The 19,302-nt window shown below is 37.5% G+C and overlaps 1 protein-coding gene across 9 annotated transcripts in view; it reads left to right on the forward strand.

The window, feature by feature from the left end:
* The window catches only part of nfia (nuclear factor I/A), a 166,106-nt gene extending 147,598 nt beyond the window's left edge, over nucleotides 1-18,508 (forward strand). For all 9 annotated transcript variants that reach the window (XM_089134783.1, XM_089134780.1, XM_039682227.2 and 6 more), the window contains one exon: nucleotides 10,756-18,508. In XM_089134783.1, the coding sequence (XP_088990909.1) occupies nucleotides 10,756-10,770 (15 nt within the window). In that variant the 3' untranslated portion in view covers nucleotides 10,771-18,508. The remainder of the gene's footprint in view (nucleotides 1-10,755) is intronic.
* Nucleotides 18,509-19,302: the final 794 nt, after the last annotated feature.

A 19,302-nucleotide genomic window follows, 5' to 3' on the forward strand; every position in this document is an offset into this window, starting at 1 on the left:
ATATATATATATATATATATATATATATATATATATATATATATATAATTTATATATAATATAAATTATATATAAATCTATATACAGTTTATGAAAATGAAAATATTTCTTAAATATATACAAGCATGTGTGTGTGTATTTATATATATAAAATAATTATACACAGTGCACCCACATATATTATGTAAACACAAACTCATTTTATAATATGCGTAATATTTATGTAATGTGTATTTATTTAAAACTAATAATATATAATTATCATACATTAGGTTGGACAGAAATCACACTGCAGTTTTGCTTTGTTTTAAATTTTTATTTCATTTTTTGCATGGTTTTAGTTAATGATAATATTTGAAGGCAGATCTGCATGCATGATTGACAAAACCAACAATTAATCAATTATGATCAATAAATCACATAAAAAATTGCGTGCACAAGCCCGTAATCTGTGTTTAATTGTGACGCGTGCAGGGACTGCAGCCTGACCCCGGTCCCGAAGCGGTGCAGATAAAGCAATGATTCATAAACAGCGTTTTTAATCAGAACGTGCTGGGAGGAACTGAGTGTGATGGGGAGCGGAGATAGGCACTGCAGTGTGACTCACACACACACACACACACAAACGCAGGCAGTAAATCGGCCCGATAGAGGCTGGGATGAGAACGCCGGCACCCTTGGCTTTTATTCGCTTCCTATAAACGTTAGCATGCGGGAGAGATAACATCAGTAATTGACTCTTGTCCTCCACGTCAATTTGCCGTAGTTAAGCATGTCCCCCGCAAAAAAACGCCTAACGATTATTACTCGAATTCATAATCGACGTTCATTCCGGACACAAAGAAACCTCAAAAGGCTGCAGGGAAAGCGACGCCTCCTTAATAGTGCTGTTTAAACAAATTTTCACAGATTCTGCCACGTGCGTTTCTTCCCGAAGCCAGAAGAGGGCAGAGCGCCAGACTGCCGGACACACAAATTAATTACCCGAGATTGATTTCAACTCTATGCTCCGTGTCACACCCCAGAAAATCACAGGCTCCTGTTTCTGTCGGAACGCATACAGGCCTCCACAAATCTGGAGAGGGAAAGAGAAGAGCGACCGCTTCCCTCACACCTGCGAACATCGCCGCTGCCACGCTCTGATAATAAACAACATGAATATGTTTATATCCCCCTCAGGTGTGAGCTGTTTGTTTGGGGTCGTCTAATGGACTGCCGCTCTCTGCCGTTTTCTTTTTCCCCCCGTAGCGTCTGATGGCAAAATGTAAATAAATAATGTAGTAAATGTCTGCGGGGTCCCGTGGGGAGCTGTAATACGTGGCTGGGCGGTTTGGGTTTGAGATGGCTTTTATAAGCACTGCTCTCCAGGCCCGGGCTGGTTTGCATTACATGAGGCTGAATTCCTCTGAGATGACACTCATCCTCAGGCACTTTAGCGCGGCTGCTGACTCAGCACTCCTCCGACCTGATGAGATTACTCCTGCCATTGACAGCCAGTTAAAGGACCAGACCAAGATTCCCAGCAGCCCGTTTCTGTCGCTCTTCTGATCCTTCTTCCTTAATCTCTTACGCCCCAACTTTCTCGATCCTTTCCCAACTTTTTAACTCCCTTTTGGTCTTAAAGGGATAGTTTGCCCAAATATGAAAATTCTGTCACGTCGTTCCAAACCTCTATGACTTAAAGGAGACATTTCGAAGAATGTGCTGGTTGCGCATGAATTGAGAAATCAAATCTTCCTTGAGCTTTTGACATCTAAGAGGTCATCATATTATAGAATATTAAGAATATCCTGTAAGTTTCAGAACTGAAAACGTCCTTGTTAAGGCCATTGCACACCGAGTCCGAAATTCGCATCCGAAATTTTCGCACGTTAAAAAAAAAATTCGACCTCACGTTATGTCAGTCACGCTTGCACACCGCCTCCGAAACTTTCGTCCGTCATAAAATTAATCGGATCGGGTTCGATTTTCTGCGTTTTTCGCATCCAGAGCCAGCATTTTGAGAGGTCTTTTGACAATTCAGGGCCGGGGGGAGCTCGTCCTCAAATCATTGCACATATGCGCCGTGCTTTCAGTTTCGGTTTTCAATTCGATCAAGTGTTTATGTTCTCTTCTCTATATTGGATTATGAAATTAATAAACCTCCCCTTTCAATCAGATTGAAATTTAGGATCGAATAAGGTGTGATTGAGCAGCCTATTCGATAACTAATGTATTATTTGGGCACAATATACACAATAACAGCCTAGCTGTTCTGTCTGCCCAGCGCTTCCAACGGGCCGCGCGCGGGTGTGTGTGTGTTTGTCCGTGTGTGTGTCCATACCTGGTCCATTTCAGACACACTGCCAGTCTCCGTTCAGAATCGATTGGTTCATGGAAATTGGTGGTCTTGTTTTTAATATGTGGCTCCAGAATCACTAGCAAAGCATCGAACTGTCCCACTGACATTCTGAGGTAAATTTTGAATCGCTCAGGATAAATTCGCAACTCCTTGATAAGGAACTCTCTTATTTAGGATTGGATGGACGCAATATTTTCTCTTTCTTCCATTTTCAATAAGAGAGAGGTTAAAAATCATCCTCACTGCTTGACGAATCCATTTGGTATTTTTGCGTTTTTTCCCGCAAAGGTTTAAGAAATACGCAACGGACTCGGTGTGCAAGGTTTCTATGCGTGACGAATTTTTAAGCTGACGAACACGAAAATACGCATACGAATATTTCGTGCTCGGTGTGCAATGGCCTTTAGTCCAATAAAAGCTTTTATTGACACTAGCCTCAGCAAACGACTGGGGAACTATGACGTCAAAGAGGATAAAACACCACCCCCGCTGAAGATCAACACCTACTTCAATACGGCCGGTTTAGCCCCGCCCACCGATTCGCGCATTACACGCATTGCTAAATAACCGATGCCTACCTCGTGACGACAAACTGGATTGAGCTACCGAGCACAAAATATTGTACAGCGTCTGGTTGTGGAAGAAGACAGTCGCTGCATAAGCTTCTTCTGGATTCCAATAGGACTGCATGGATAAACTTTATTTTTAATGACGTTTCAGCGGATGAGGTAAATCATCGTCCGTTTGTTCGCTTCATTTCACTGAGGATTGTTTTGTAAACAAAACTGGATTTGCAGACCGATTAAAAGTAAAGAACGGTGCTTTGACGACTATATTGGATCTGACAGGAATTGTGCAACTCACGGACTCTGGGTCGAACGTGTATCATTCCGGTTGCCATTTTACAACATTGGACGTTTTCAAAACAATTTCATCGACGAGTGAGTTGAAACTCATTATAATATGCAAAACTGTTATCCACTCACAGCAGTGGGCGTTTACTTCCAAGTCTTCAGTGCGAGACGCCCATAAAAACCGAGCGTTTTTCAGCTAGGCTCAAAACTAGGGTCGAAAATAGCCTATTACTTATTCATTTTGATGTTTTTGAATGTATAAGCTAAGCGAATGTCATAAGTTGACCTCGGACAACAATATAATAAAATTTAAAAAGCCAGTTCATGACCCCTTTAATGCATGAGGCTTTCTAACTTCACAAAATACAACTTATCTGCTATATTCCAATTGTTCTGAAGCTAAACAATACTTTTGTTGAAGAAATCAAGTTGTTATTCACTGAAAGTCTTCACCTCCAGTGAGCTGTGAACGGATCAGTCATGAATTGATTCAATAACAAGAACCATAAATGTGATCCATATGACTCATGTGATACATTCCCAGTCTTCAGAAATCATAAGCTAACTTTTTTTCAAGAAACTGACCAAAATTCATGTTTCACAAAATTTGTTCACAAGTCATTCAGAATTGTGTGTGAATTGAATCAAATGAACAGTTTGTTCAATGAAAAGATTCGATTCAAAAGAATGATTTATTCACAAATCATTCAGACTAGTTTTGTGAACCAAAACACCTGGTTCAATAAAAAGGTCTGATTCAAAAGAATGATTGGTTCGCAATCATGAATTTCTCAAACAAAGTTATGAAGACTTAAGTGAGACGTACTGTATGGATCACTTTTATGATACTCCTTTTTAAAGCGTGAAAGCTTTGTTCCCAATTTCTTGTCTTTTTTGTTGAATATAAAATAAGTCATACATGTTTTTCAGTGAACTATCCCTCAGCTACTCAGCTGCAGTCTGTCTCTAAGTCTATTAACCGTTACCGTTACATTTAATTTCCTTTCTCCTTCCTTTTCCTCTCTCTGAACTCTGTTTCTGCGTGTCTTACCTTATATCGCTATAGCAGATGTACTGCAATGTGTGTTATTTGCATGATGTTCCTTCCCCTCCGCCCCTCTCTTTCATTACATTAATACAGCTTTCACCTTGAGGGCTTTCAAACAGGCCACTAAGGCTATTGATGGGTTGACTACAGCTATCTATCCGTCAATTACAACTGCTGACGTACATCCTTTAAAACCAACCCCACTAGCGCTCAGAGGTCCAATTCATTTTGGCAAATAAGCATATTGCAGCAGTTTCCTTCAAAGTTTTTGGTAACACTTTACAATAAGGTTTCATTGGTTAACTACTTTAGTAAATATGAACTAAGAATGAACAATACTTGTACAGCATTTATTAATCTTAGTTCATATATAAAATTCACAAGTTATATTTAAAAATATATCAATAAATGTAAAAATTATATTTCAATAATGTATAAGTACAAATATATAAATATTAAGTTTTTCATGCACAACTTTGCGTTCATATTGAGATCTGGTTTTGTAATTAATGGAAAAAAAATAATATTTAAAAAATACTTTATCTATTAATTAGTACATTAGCCAAGCAAAACTGCAGTGTGATTTCTGTCACACATAGTATATACAATATATAATTATATATTGTGTTGTTATAATTTATATATTAATATTATTTATAATATAATTTTAATATTTTTATATTGTTTTTTTTTTATAAAAGTAGTATACTTTGTATGTATTTATTAAAATAAAAAAATTATAAATGCTTGTATTATATTAAAATATGTTAATATTTGTACCATTTTTGTCCAAATTAAATATATACATGGTCTCAAATGTTGCATTACGAATTCTACTTCAGTGTATTGCGTTTGTATTGAATTTTTTGTCACAAAAATGGACAGAGCATCGCTTACATCCTTGCGTCACTATCAGAATTAAAAAATAAATGGATTCACAGCAGTTTCCTATACTCTTGTGTTTAAGTGAGGTTCTCAGTGACTCACAAGCTCTCAAATGAATCGTTAAAAAGAGACGTTCAAAAATACAATTCATTTGGGAAATGGACATCTCAAAACCCCACAATAACCCTCTATGGCTCTATTGCTAATGCTAACCGCAGGCCAGAACGTCATTGTAGTGGCATGGAAATGACTTAATCCTGTACATATCCTTTCTTCCAAAGCGAACACATACACCCGTTGACTCTGTGTGGGTGGCTTGAAGCTCCATCCAAACAGAACCTTTACGAATAAGAAATGCTCCATTAAGAGGCCAATCGGAGAGGATGTTTGCGTGGTTGTTTTAACAGACCGGTCGTCGTCAGTCGCGCAAACTTCAGCAGTGATCTCGGATCATTTCATATTTGCCCCTCAGGATGTCTGGCTCTCCTGTATACCACTCTTTCGTTCATTTTTACGCTGAATCATGCTTTTCTCACTCCCGATCTCGCTCTTTCCCGATTTGGTCCCATGAGAGGTTAAGGAAGAGATACTGAGATCTGGGATTGCTGTTGTGTTTCGTTGTATCTCAATCTATCTGTTGGTTCCCAATGGTCTTCGTGGTTCAAGATAAGCTATCCCACAATGCATCATTGTTGTTAGGAAGTGATCCTTTTACACTTGATGTTTTATTCCGCTGACTTTTTTACACCAGTCCAAGTTCTATCACCCCTAATTAAATGTAACCATCATCCATTAGTTGAGAGTCTATAAAACGGATACGGATGTGTGTGTGTGAAACCACTTTAATTCATCTGGCACAGCGTTCCACATCACCGCAAAGGACTTTTGAGAACTTTTTTTGAGCTGAGAGCTAATGAAAAGATTCATTAGTGGTGCTTGCTAAGACAAGAATCATCATTATTATTGATTATACTTAGGGTTTGGGATTTAAAAACCCATAGCTCATCCCATCCCACACCGTTTGTGCTACGGGCAAATTTTGCAGATGTTCACACTTTTATACATAATTGGTTATAATTTGTAATATTAGTATTTTACTACTAATTCTAATCATAATAGGGATCATTGATAATGTTCACAATATGTGTTGTAGTCCATTATTTTACTGTTTTTTTTTTTGTTGTTGTTTTTTTTGCTTATTGGTATCATATTGGTCGATCTGTGAAAAATATTCCACATGTTAAAATATAGTTTTTAAATGATATGCATATAGTTTTGTCTCTTAAAGGGTTAGTTCACTTTGAAATTAATTTTGGTGTCTTTGTTTCCAGAGTATTTTCAATTTTGATATTTTTAGGTCAAGCCGTTTGTCTATCAGTCATATAATGGAGGTCTATGGTCACCACCTCAAAGAGCATGCAGAGAGAAGTCCAAATTAAATATGATTTAATGACTTGTAAATGTAAGTACAAATTGATGGCCTTGAACACGAAACGAGCGCTTTGTGTAAGAAAACGAAGAGTATTTATATCGTTTTTACCTCTTGTAATCACAGCCAAAAAGCGCACCCGGCCTCAGATCACTTGGACGTGGCTGTGGTTACAAGAGGTAAAAACTATATAAATACTGTTCGTTTTCTCACTCAAACCGCTCGTTTCGTGTCTTAGGCCATCAATGTGTACTTACATTTACGAGTCATTAAATCATGTTTAATTTGGATTTGTGCATGCTCTTTGAGGTGGACCCCATAGACCGCCATTATATGACTGATAGACAAACGGTTTGACCTAAAAATATCAAAATTGAATATACTGTGGAAACAAAGACACCTACATCTTGGATGCCCTTGAGGTAAGATAAAACATATCAAAAATTAATTTCAAAGTGAACTATCCCTTTAACTTTAGTTGCGTTTGTTCTGGTTATGAAAGAACCCCCATGTCGCAAACGTGAGAATGACAGGTTGTAATTTTACACTATATTGTCTGTCTGTCTGTCTGGTCCCCCCTGCGTGCTGCAGACTAAATCCTAGCTGTCAGCACACCCCTCTGTGTGGTAACATAAGCCCACTGTCCACAGAGTTACGGGGAGTATCGGAGAGAAGCTTACACGCTCCTGCTCTCTGTGCAGAACGCCGTCTCCAAAAGTCTTCTCAGGACAGGGGAGGGAGGGAGGGGGAGGGAAAGTTTCAGAGCGGTCGAGCCGATAGACAAAGACACAAGGAAGCTGCACTGCACCGGAGCGCAGAAGTCCAGACTCAGCAACTTCTATTGATTAAAAACTAACCTTCCAGTTTCTCCGCTGCGCTTGCGGTGAGCAATAGAATTTAAACGAGCCGTAAGCCCGAGCCTTCCACGCCGATGTCCAACCTGATAGGATCCACTCAATCTCGCAAATCATTTCATTGTTCTTAACTACTTTGAATCATTTACCGCATTAGCCTGCTGAAGCTTTCAATGAAGCCTAGAAATTAATGCATTTAAAAAGTACATTATTATGTGTTCAAAAATAGCCAGTTATAAGATATAGATATTATATACACCTATAAAAACAGATAGGTTTATGCATATTTTAATATCTTTTAATTTCTTTTGTATGTTTTAATTAAGCACTATATATGTTTACAGACTATATATAAACTGTATTTGGAAGTATGGTATGTAAGTATTATATAATATTAATTTAAATACACTCCATAGACCTTAGGTGAAGTTAATTTATATAATGCATTAATAAAAAAAAGAAGTGCATATGATTATTTAAAATAAATAATACTTAAATATACCTAGCATATGATTTTACATACTAAAGTATCCACTTTTCACTGTTAGGTATAATATCTATATGGTATATAGACCATTTTGCAAGATGTAAACAACACTGGTCCAGAAACACTTCCTGTTTCAGTTTGTAACTGTTTTTTTTTTTTATTATTTCACATGTAAAGAAAACATCTTAAAGATGTTTGTTTAACTTTTTGATTCAGTTTTATATGTTCAGTTGGTTGTATTTTATCCCAGCTTTTATGTAGTGTTAAAAAACTGAAACAGGAAGTGCTTCTGGACCAGTGTTGTTTACATCTTGCAAAATGGTCTATATAAAGTGACAAAAAATGCATTTATATGATGCATTATTTAGATATTCACACTGCTCATAATTTCAAATAATGAAATATTTACATATGCTTTTAGTGTGGAGTATTAGATCTATTATATAACAACAATATAAATGCACTTAATTTAAAGCCTATTTTTATAATGTATTAAAAGAGCATTATTTAAAAATGCTTAATGAAATATTTACATATTAAACCTTCAGTGTGATGCATGTCCATCTATCTATCTATCTACAGTATCTATCTATCTATCTATCTATCTATCTATCTATCTATCTATCTATCTATCTAAACTGAGTCTTGTGTGCAGGGCAGTAATGTGCAGCCTTGTTTTGTAATTAGAAGGCAGTCCTTGAATGCTTCTCTCTGAATGGATGAAAACCCAATGGGCTTAATTAATTAAGGCTGGTGATTGGTGGACAGTGTGTAAGCATTATGAGTTGAGCAGTGGGAGGAGCATGTGAATCACTGCAAACGCTGAATCAATAGCGTGTGTATTTGCAGCAGAGGCCGGATGGGGCGGATCACTCGGACAGAACGCCGGCCAGGAAGAGAATAGTAAGACAGGGAGTAGGGAAAGAGGGATCAGAGAGGGAGAGAAAGAAAGGGGGATAAGGAGGCTTGAGGCCCGGCCTTGCTAATGATAGTCACGTATACGGCTGTCTGGTTGTCCCTGGCAACCAGACATGATGTAACACCAGGATGAACTTGAACTTGGTGGGAGGAGGGAAGTTGGAAAGGGGAGGGGAGAACGGAGTGAAAAAGTGGGCGAGCACCGAACGACACTAGCTCACTTGCTGGAAACGTGAACAATGGAGCACAGCAATCAATAAGCCCATTTCACTGAAGGATTACAGGGTGCAGCTCGCTAACCTCACCACTCCAGTCTACAGACAGACGCCGTGTGGCGGAAAGTGCCGCAAAGGCATTCAGAGATGGACAGGAACAGGAAAAGAACATGTTGTTGAGCTGAGCCCTCACAGAGTCAAGCACCACCTTAAGACCTGATACACGAGACATAAGTGATCCCAGAAGAAAAGAAAACGCATTTTCTGATTTTATTTCAGGTACTGATGTTCAGGCTGTGAATTACAGCTTATAAAAAGCATTTAACCTGCCAAAGAAAGTCAAAACAAAAGGTTTGGGGATCTTAGTCAACGTTACAACAACTGATCTAACTTCTGTGGTGTGCTGTCATTTTGAAAGTGTATAATGAGAAAATCTACATGGGTCGGGGCTTGATTTTATCCATTGAGTATGGATAGCATCATGAAAAGTGATCTTTACTGTATATGAGAGAGGTGGCTGGAAGGGAGGTGTTAAACACATTTCGATGATAAAACAATAGTTTTAAATTAACATGCTCTGGTGAATCTTGCACTGTAAAACCAGGAACGTGTATTAAGAAAGTAAACAAGATAGGTAAAACTATATTACTCTATTTATTATCAAACAGCATTTTTAGTAACGTTTTCTCTTTATTATAGCTTTACATATCACAAGAATATCACAAATGAACTTTATTTAAAGCTACACTGTGTAACTCTTAGTTTATTCTTAGCTAAAAACACTTAGTTCTTTCAATAATATACGTGCTCATTAATGTATATTTACTTCGTTCAAGTAATAAAGTATTCTCGTGAGTGTATAATATGCCATACGGGTAAGGGGTTCTAATGTCGGTCGCCATGTTGCCCCTCCATCTTGAAAGTACGTTAGCCAAAGAGGGACATACCCGTTAATTCAAGCTTCGCCTTTCGCGTTTACGTTTGAGTTAACACTCATGGACGAGGTCGAACTGGAAGCCATGTTAATCTTGGACTACATTGGCCACCGTAGGAGTTAAAACGAAATCGGAATTGAGAGGAACAGAAAGTAATATTCACTGGACGGTCATATACCTTTTCACCGCTAGATGGGGCTAAAAATCACACAGTGTAGCTTTAATAAACAATATTTAGAAATTATAAAATTGAAACACTAAAATTAAAAAATATGAATTAATTAATTAATAATGGATACATTATTTAAAAAATACATTTAAAAAAGTTTTTAAGTTTTAATTAAAATAATCAAATACACACTGGCATTCAAAAGTTTGAGGTCGTTTTTACGCTTTTGAAAGAAGTCTCTTTGGCTCATCAAGGCTGCATTTATTTGTTAAAATACAGTAAAAAATTATTACAATCTAAAATAACATGTCTATTTGAGTCTATTTTAAAAATGTAATTTATTCCTGTGATGCAAAGCTGAATTTTCAGCATCATTGTCACATGATCTTTCAGAAATCATCCTAATATGCCAATTTGTGGTGCTGCCTAACATTTTTTATTGGAAATCTTACTGACCTCAAACTTCTGAATGATTGTGTAATAAAAGAAAAAAAGTAATATTTAAAAAGAAAAGGTCAGATTGCAGCCCAAAAATGAATGAAATTAGCCAGTTAACACCATTGAAAGTCATTGTATATAAGTCATTGTAACCAGTGTTGTTCCTCTCTGTGTTGTTGCAGTGGTACCTGGGCTAAAGACTCCCGACACGGACCGGCCGCTCCCGAGGTCACACGACCACCCCCTCTGTCTCCCCTGAGTACGACCCGCAAACATGTACACCAGTCTGAACAGAGAGAAGCCACTTGCTGCCCCAGTACTGGACAGACCCACAGCATGGCTCCAGCAGAACCCCGCCAAGCCCTGGAACAAGAGGAACCGACTCAACGCGCTTACACCCACTTACTATATATCTATATAGTCCATATGTATTCTTCCATATGTATGGTTTACATGCCTATATTCATATATAGTATCTGTCCAGCTCTTCTGAGGGTGGAGCTCGAAAAAAAAAACAAAAAAAAAAACAAGAGCTTTGTTTTCTCGGAAACGTGCACGTTTTTTTTTTTTATGTTTCTTTGTTTTGTTATGTATTTTTTGGTTTACCCTCACAGATAGACGAGGAAAACGTAACGTGACACAATCAAAGAGCTTCCCGCATCTGTGCCTGTGGTCTTAAAGAGAAGTCTGAGGCGTTTCGAATCAAACACAGTCTGCGGCCAAAGGTCACGAACCCACAACCACCTGGAGGTCGGAGCTCTGCCTTTCTATCACTCGTGTTTTGACGGATCAATCCGGTTTCGTATCGTGAACGTTGGAGGTTTCGCCTGGGTCAGATATACCACCAGCTAATATCTCCATTGCGTCTTCTGACCAGGACCATTTCCTCCCCCTTCCACCATCACCACCACCATCAACACCATGTCAGATCAAGAACCCTTTCAAGGACTCAACCGAACCCCTCGCTCCCATTTTTTCTGTTTTTTTTTTTTTTTTTTTTTTTGGTCATTTAGGGGCAGGCGATGAAGAAGTCATGAACAGTGATGTTTGATATCAGGTCATTTTACCGTATACTAATGGGAGATCTCCCCACTTGGAGGCATGTTCATATTTTGTGTTTTTCGTACAAAAATCATCGCGATTCTTTCTACTAAACCCCATCGGAAGGTCTGTCGCACACCAAGGGCCGAGTGAAGGTTTGATCTTCCATAAACTTCAAGAAAAGGTTAACAGTGAATACTGAATTGAGGAAAGTGCAATTTTGTCGGGTAGATGTTGGATTGTTAAATATCTTTGTAAGATAGATCGTTGAAGCGATTGTTGAAAAGTATATATATATAAATATATATATTTTTCTTCCTAGTCCGTTCACACCTCCAGGACTCTAAAATATCGGGGTACAAAAAAAATAAATAAAAACACGTAAAGAGGAAAAATAGAACAAATAGCCTTGTGAGAAATAAGGGGAGCTGTAATTGATTTTTCTTTTGTTGTTGTTTTTTTTTTATGTTTGTTTGTTAGCATTGTAGAACAAATGTCCCTTTAAGAAATATCACTGTTTTTAGGATTCCTGCTAGTTCGTTTTCAAAACGCTACAGCAATTGTTTTAATTTAACCAAGCACATGTACGCAGTTTGCAAGGAAACACGTAAAAAGCAAGGGGCGAACTAACTTCCTCGGAAACACTTTCGAAAAAATGTGAAGATCAAAAAAATGCATCCAGCTTCCTTCGCATGCAATTTTGTTGTTTTTGAGTTTTTGTTTGTTTCCTGTACGATATATATATATATATATATATATATATTATATATATATATACACACACACACACACTTACAGTCTCATCCACCGTCGATCAAAGCTCAGTAAAGTTTAAAAAAAAAACAATAATAATAATAATCTGCATGTTCTAGTGTTAGTGCTAAATTTTTACGTAGATTACGTAGAGTTAAAGTAGTGTGAAAAATATTGTAATCCCAACATCGGGCACTTGCCGATCAACTATTTGTTTGGTCCCTTTAAAAAGGGTATTTTTACTGCTGTTCTCACAATCAACCAGCTAAACATCTCCTCTCTGACTCTTCTCAGCTTGTCGTCTCCCTTCCTCCTTTATTCCCGTCAGAACAATCATTTTCATGTCTCAAGAGCGACGTACGCACTTCATTGTCTTGTCGAACTGCACGAACAATTCCACATCGATGTGCCTTGAGCGATGGTCTAGTTCTGAGTTATTGCACAAGCTGTAATGTGGAGACTATTTTTTTTTTCACATTTTCACCCCACCAGTGAAATTAGCGCTAATATCGGCGTTTGCTAATGATAATACACAGTATTAACTACATTTCGCTACTATCGGTCGTCCAATGCTTCGAAAATCCCATCATTTTCACTTCGATCAGTCGAAATCAATCATTCACCAACAGGTTTTGATGTCATCGAACCTTTTTTCTCAGATTTAACACTAGCGTATCGATATTGTTTTGCGATTTCTAAACGACGACTACTTTTTCTTTTCAGTCTTCCTGTTTATTTTTCTTTGTTGTTGTTTTGTTTTTTTTCATTCCCAGCAATGAATAATGAGGAAAAGAATATGCAATACTTGCTTGCACTCATATAGTCATTTTATATTTTGTTTTTTTTCACCACCAAAGTGAGCACTTGACAGGTCAGTGTGCTTTTCATACCCGTGACACGAGAAAACGCCATTGATCAGCCTCACTTTCCTTTTTTTCGGTCATAATCGAGCCTTAAAGAGGAGGAAACTTCCTTTCCATCACAAACACACAAGCGCGAACACGTCCAGGACAAAAAAAATATGCCCAGTTGTTGTGTACATTTTGATGAAGTTCCATGTTATATTAATTGTTTACCTGTTTATTTTCTATTGCATATATCATTTAAGAAAAGAAAATGATGGGAATGAGTTTCCCAGGCATCTGATGTGATGGTTTAGTAGTTACACTTGTGTGAGTTGTTGTTTTTTTTTTTGTTTGTTTGTTTCTTTTAGCGTGAATTTCTTTTTTCTTTTTCTTTTTTTTTGTCATTGTTCTTGCCTACTTTTTAGAAATGAGTTGGGCATTACTTTCTTAATCGTCTGCACTAAATATAAAATAATGACAATTGTGATAATTGAGAAAAAAAACTTTTAAAAAAAGAAAAAAAAGAAGAAGCTTCCAGGGCTTAAAAGAGCGAAGGGAAACATGATTGCACGGATTTTTTTTTTTTTTTTTTTTTTTGTCACAAAAACCTTGTTTAGAGCAGCCTGGCATCTAATCAGCAAGATTGGCTGTGTGTGTAAGATAATGACAAAATTGCACCCTTTTTAAAGAAAGAAAAAAAAAAGAGAAAAAGAATTTCAAGCAATAGTTTGGGCAGTCTGTTTTGTTCTCGTGTTGTGTGTGTAATTTAGTTTTTTGGTACAACGTTGGAGAAGACGCGAGCAAACCGAATCGATTAGATACGAGAGTTAGGGCGGACGCACCTGAGTATGGGAGATTTGATGTTTGTATATTGTATAGTTTTATTAATTACACTGATTTTAAAGCTGCCCTATTTTATAATGCAGGACTTTTGTAACATTGATTAAATGAGGAAAAACTAGTGTTGTGAATTTTCTGATTGTTTGTATTAAGGCCACATAAATAGAACTGGTTTTGTTTGTCTGGGGAACTGGATTTAAGTTGAAAACTTCCTGTTTCCTATTTTTTTTTTTTTTTTGGCTTTCCTTTTTGTATGTATTTAAGGACTTATTTCTTCTTTCGATGGTATAGAAGTACTCCTATACTTGAAAAGTGTAGGATGCCGAGGTGAAAACCCCATTGTAAATGGATGTTACAAGTATGCTGTATGTTTTGAAGGTTATTTGTTGCATCAGTGTTGATGAAGCTGAATCTAGATAATTCTGAGGATGTTGGTAAGAAGAGAGCGTTTTTATGCATTTTAAAAATTAGTTTTAGGCAGAAGACAATGACATAGACAGCCAAAGGATGCCCCTATTATAAATGCATCTAGGCATCTTTTTGTGTTCACCATTCCATGCAGGAAAATAAACCGCTTGATATGCAACATGATTCTTTTTTCTTTTCAACTTCTTCATCTTTCTTCCACCGCCCACCAGCGCACGCACACACAAAGACACTCGAGCGGCGTTACACGACGGGAAGGTTGGTCACAACAATGAGGCGTCGATAAAGCCATTCCTCACTCGATTTTACATTGACCATAACTCACACGAAGACCGCTTGATGGTTGTTTAAAACACTAAAAAGACATTCGATTCCTCAAAAAAAAAAAGAAGAACTTTGACTTTTTGTTCACGATAAATGGACGAGATTCAGAGTCGAACGATTTTCCATCCCTTTTCAATTCGATTTACACACGTTTTGTAAAATAATAGTCATGATCATTTGTGGCATTTTAAACGCAATCTGAATATTTTGAAACTCAACATTTCCACAATCAATGACCCTTTGTCATTTCCATTCAAAAACATCAACGCTAGTCCTAAAACAGGGTTGAATAAAGGTCCTGCAGGCCTTTATCATTTTTATGTCCCCATTTTTGTGGGCATTGCGTTATAACTTTCATTTGTTCGTTTGAAGCGGGGAACAAAGAATTTTGATGGTTTAAGGCAGGAATACGGCTTTATATCAGGGTATTATTCAATCATGAGACATTTTAAAATGTAAAAGCCAAAAAAAAAAGTATACGCCCATTCACTGTCGGCAAACCCATATTTCACTCTGGGGTTCGATTGGCCTCATTAAATAAAAAATGATCTGCCCGATGAGGACCTTAAAGGGCCTGGGATGACATAAACATGTTGTCAGCTTCATCATACCATGTATTTAACCCCATCAAGCATCAGTGGCAGGTGGCTTAACTGCACCGAACGGTATCATCACAAGGTGCTAAATCTCGCTAAAGTGGAGGCTAACCGGAAACGAGCCTGCTTTCGATAGCATAGCAGTGTAATCCGCATGACAACTATGCACTGACGACACGCTAATCTAATCAGTCTGGTACGTGCACCTTTGCCTTCCTCTTTTTTTAAAAACTTGTATCAAAATTAAAGGAATAATGAAACTTAAAGCAAACCAGCATTTTACCTGATGTATTTAAAAAGATCTGTAGTGCCTGTGAAAAACTATTATATCGCTCTCTGAATATCAAACCAGTTAACAGTTTGTAATCATTTCAGTTTTCTCTACACCAGTAGCCTTTTCTGATTCTAGCTGTTAAGTAACCAAACACACACTATAAACTGCATGCGCCTTCATTACCAACTGATATAAACATGACTCGATGATCTAACCCAGCTCTGCTAGTCGTCTTCTCAAAACTTCGTTCCGTTTACGTGTTCCGAACCAGTTCGTCCTGTAGTATTATTGCATAATGAAGTGATGTGCTACACCAACTAAAATATGGCGTCCACTTAAATTGTAGGTTTTCCGGGTCCATGTCCTGCTGTAGCCCTCAGTGTATCCATTATCTCCAACAACAATCATGAAGGTCTGTGTTTCCTGGGGTTCCCACACTCGACAATCGATACTTGCTGTAGGTGCAATTCGCAATGTCTCTCGAGTTCTGGAGTTAACAAAGAAAGACTCTTTGGTGGGGATGAGAATCGTTAAGAATTGAATGATCCCGACTACTTAATGGTTTCTTTAATGATTCTTTTACTAAAAAAGATTTGGCCTACACAACAATACTAAATAAAAATTAGGTAAAAATTCAATTAATTTAGTATTTTATAAAATATTAGACAAAATGCATGTGTATCTTTAACAACAATCTCGTGAACAATCAGTCAGCAACTACCGATTGAGTAATCACAGTTGTAAACCTAATGTTTCATCCATTGAATCGTTTGTTCACAAATCAGTGTAGCCTACTCTATTTGTGATGTTTTTGTTTCACAAAAAAAATAACCGTTTAGGGATTTGCACTGACGTTAAGCTCTATGAAAAAGGCGCGACTCAAAGAGTCATTCGTTCAACAATCAGAGTACAGTTTTCGATTCACTGAAAAGAATCGTGAGTCATTCTTTCGGTTGACTTAACTTAAAAAAAGTGAGGAAACAATACTAATCTTCATGCGTAATTGAAACTTGACAATTCCACACAACTTAATTTTTTCAAATACCCATAGTTTATTTACTTAATAATTTTAAGGCAACAAGTTTCCTCGCTAAGTTACGTCAACTGATCACTTTTTATAGTGTGATTGAGCAATAAAGACTAAAAAGACTCACTCGTGCCCTTGTGATCCACTTTCGTGGCGAGTTTACCATGATTAAACTCAACGGCCTGCCTGATTACTACTTTCTAGTAATCGCGAAGACCTTGATTTGCTTGTTTGATGAGCGTTGGAGCTCTCCAAGAAAGTGGATCTCGAGGGCCAGAGTTGAGAACTCCTGGTTTGTGTATTGCTGCAGTACCGTTGAATAAGTTGTGCAGGACCTGTCCAAGTATGTCAGCTGAAGAATTCACGTGCGAGAACCGTTAGCAGATAGCAAACTGACATTGAATCAACGTGGAAACATGACATCGAAACAACGTTGATCTGACATTGTTTTGCTCATCGAATTAACGTTGAACCAACGTCAGACGCGTCATTCTTTCAAAACTAACGGAAAATCAACTTGAAATCAACGTTGTTTCAACGTTATGAAAGCAAACCAATTTTCGATTTTCATTTAGCTTTGAAGAATGCTGTGTCTGACGTCGGTTGATCGTTGTTTTGATGTCATGAGAGACGTCGTTTCCACGTTGATTCCATGTCAATTTGCTGTCTGGGGATTGAGTTTAGGAAGGTCCCGTAAAAGAGACATTTGACTTGGAGAAAACTAAAGGGTATGGTTCAAACTTCAGGGAGAGTGTTGAGATTTGAAAATAACACAAAATGTGAGCATAGTTTGTGTATCTACAACATCCAGAGCCATCAAATCCAACCAGACATGAGGTCTTCTAGTTGCCAATTAAAGTGTTTTCTCTTTGTTGGTATTGATTATCAAATATCTTAAGGTGTTTTTAAATTCTAAAACCACATTTTTGGAAATGGATGTGCTGTGTGTGTGTAAAGTCCGAGGACTAACGCTTCTGAACGTGTCGGATTCTGTTCGAAATGAGCCAGCACCGCGGGCCTAATCGTAGAGAAGACAATCCCGGTGGTTATCGTGAAAGATTACACATAAATCGCTGATGTGATGTTACCAGATCCCTTCAACCAGCTCCACCACTCCATATCTTCATGTCCATCATCATCATCCTTTGTATATCCAACCCGACCTAATGAGAAAAAAAACGACTATTTTACTAAGTGGCGATTTTGTGTCAATTCGTACGATTTGAATCGTACAAAAACGCATGATTTCGTATGAAAATGTACTTTTTTTTTTTTTTTTTTGGAAGGTCCACCCCTAAGCCTAAAAGCCAGGGGGGAGTAAGCATATCGTACAAAAATGTAGGCCTACGAATAACATGAATTACCCACCAAATTCGCCAAAGCGTAAATTAGTTACAAACTGCCATGAGAATGTTGGTATACCATTAACAGGTCCATCACACACCTCAAAAATCACCATATACGTACTATGTTTTAGATACAATCTAAAGTAAATTGTAAAAAAATAAATAAAACCTTGTGCCTCTAATACATTTCCTGAAGAAAAATTCACGTTGTATTGGTACCAGCTCCATTAACTAGTTCCATGGAGCTTCTTTATTTGAGCTGTGAATAATTTTGTTTGCTTTTGGGTTCTTTCTCTGAACTTTTCTCCTTGTTTTCTGTGTGTAGTGCCATGCCTCTTTCTCTTGGAGCCATTAGTGTCCACCTCCATCGACTCAATTACTATAAGCAAGATGTGCATTTCCTATGCAACGACAAATGAGAGAAGAAGAAAAAAAAACTGAAATAAAAGACGCTAATGCTGTACACCTCCATGTCTGGTTTCATTTCTTCGCAGGTTCCAACCCATCGCCGTCTAAACCGCCTTATACGAGGTATCCAGAATGAGTTACTGATGTGGATGGTTTGATGAGTACAAAGTGTGCAGTGTGTTGGGAGGCTTTAAGAGATGTTGTGTGTAATCCAGGCACTTTGTGGTTAGTTTGCTGATGCCAGCTGTCTGAGCGCAGATGGAGGCCTGGGCCGCACTGCCGGCGTTCTCTCTCAGATGCCGGTGTCTCGTGTTCATGCCTCGTTTGATGTTGAAGTGCCCCGTGGCCTGCTCTCCGAGAGTTGGATACGGCTCGAGGAAGTGGAATGAAAGCACACTCAGCACAGGAGCTCATCGATACCTTGAGAATGTGTGGAAATAAATGCCTCAACAACATCAACAGATTACCCAAGTTTTTAATGAGGAATTGATGTTAACATTTGTACTGAGCGCATTTAACACAAATGAACTCTTGCAAATGGGTGTGGTGCAAAACAAGATGTCACTCTGTTGGTGGTCATTACTATACACATATATAAAGGTTAAAAAAAATCCCATTTAAATTAAATGTATTTTTACAGTATTTTGATTACTTTATTAATATGTTATTTATTATTATCAGTGTTGTTAATGTTAACTAAAAAAAAATAAAATAAAAAAAATGCCAAAATAAAAATGTTGCCTTGGCCACTAAGTTGAAGTACTGTTATCAAAACTAAAACTAAAAAAAAAACAATATAGAAAAACTAATATACGTGACAAAAGCACATAACAAAATTAATATGAAAAA

Source organism: Pimephales promelas, chromosome 2, assembly GCF_988280905.1.
Source record: "Pimephales promelas chromosome 2, fPimPro1.hap1.1, whole genome shotgun sequence".
NCBI classification, from domain to species: domain Eukaryota; kingdom Metazoa; phylum Chordata; class Actinopteri; order Cypriniformes; family Leuciscidae; genus Pimephales; species Pimephales promelas.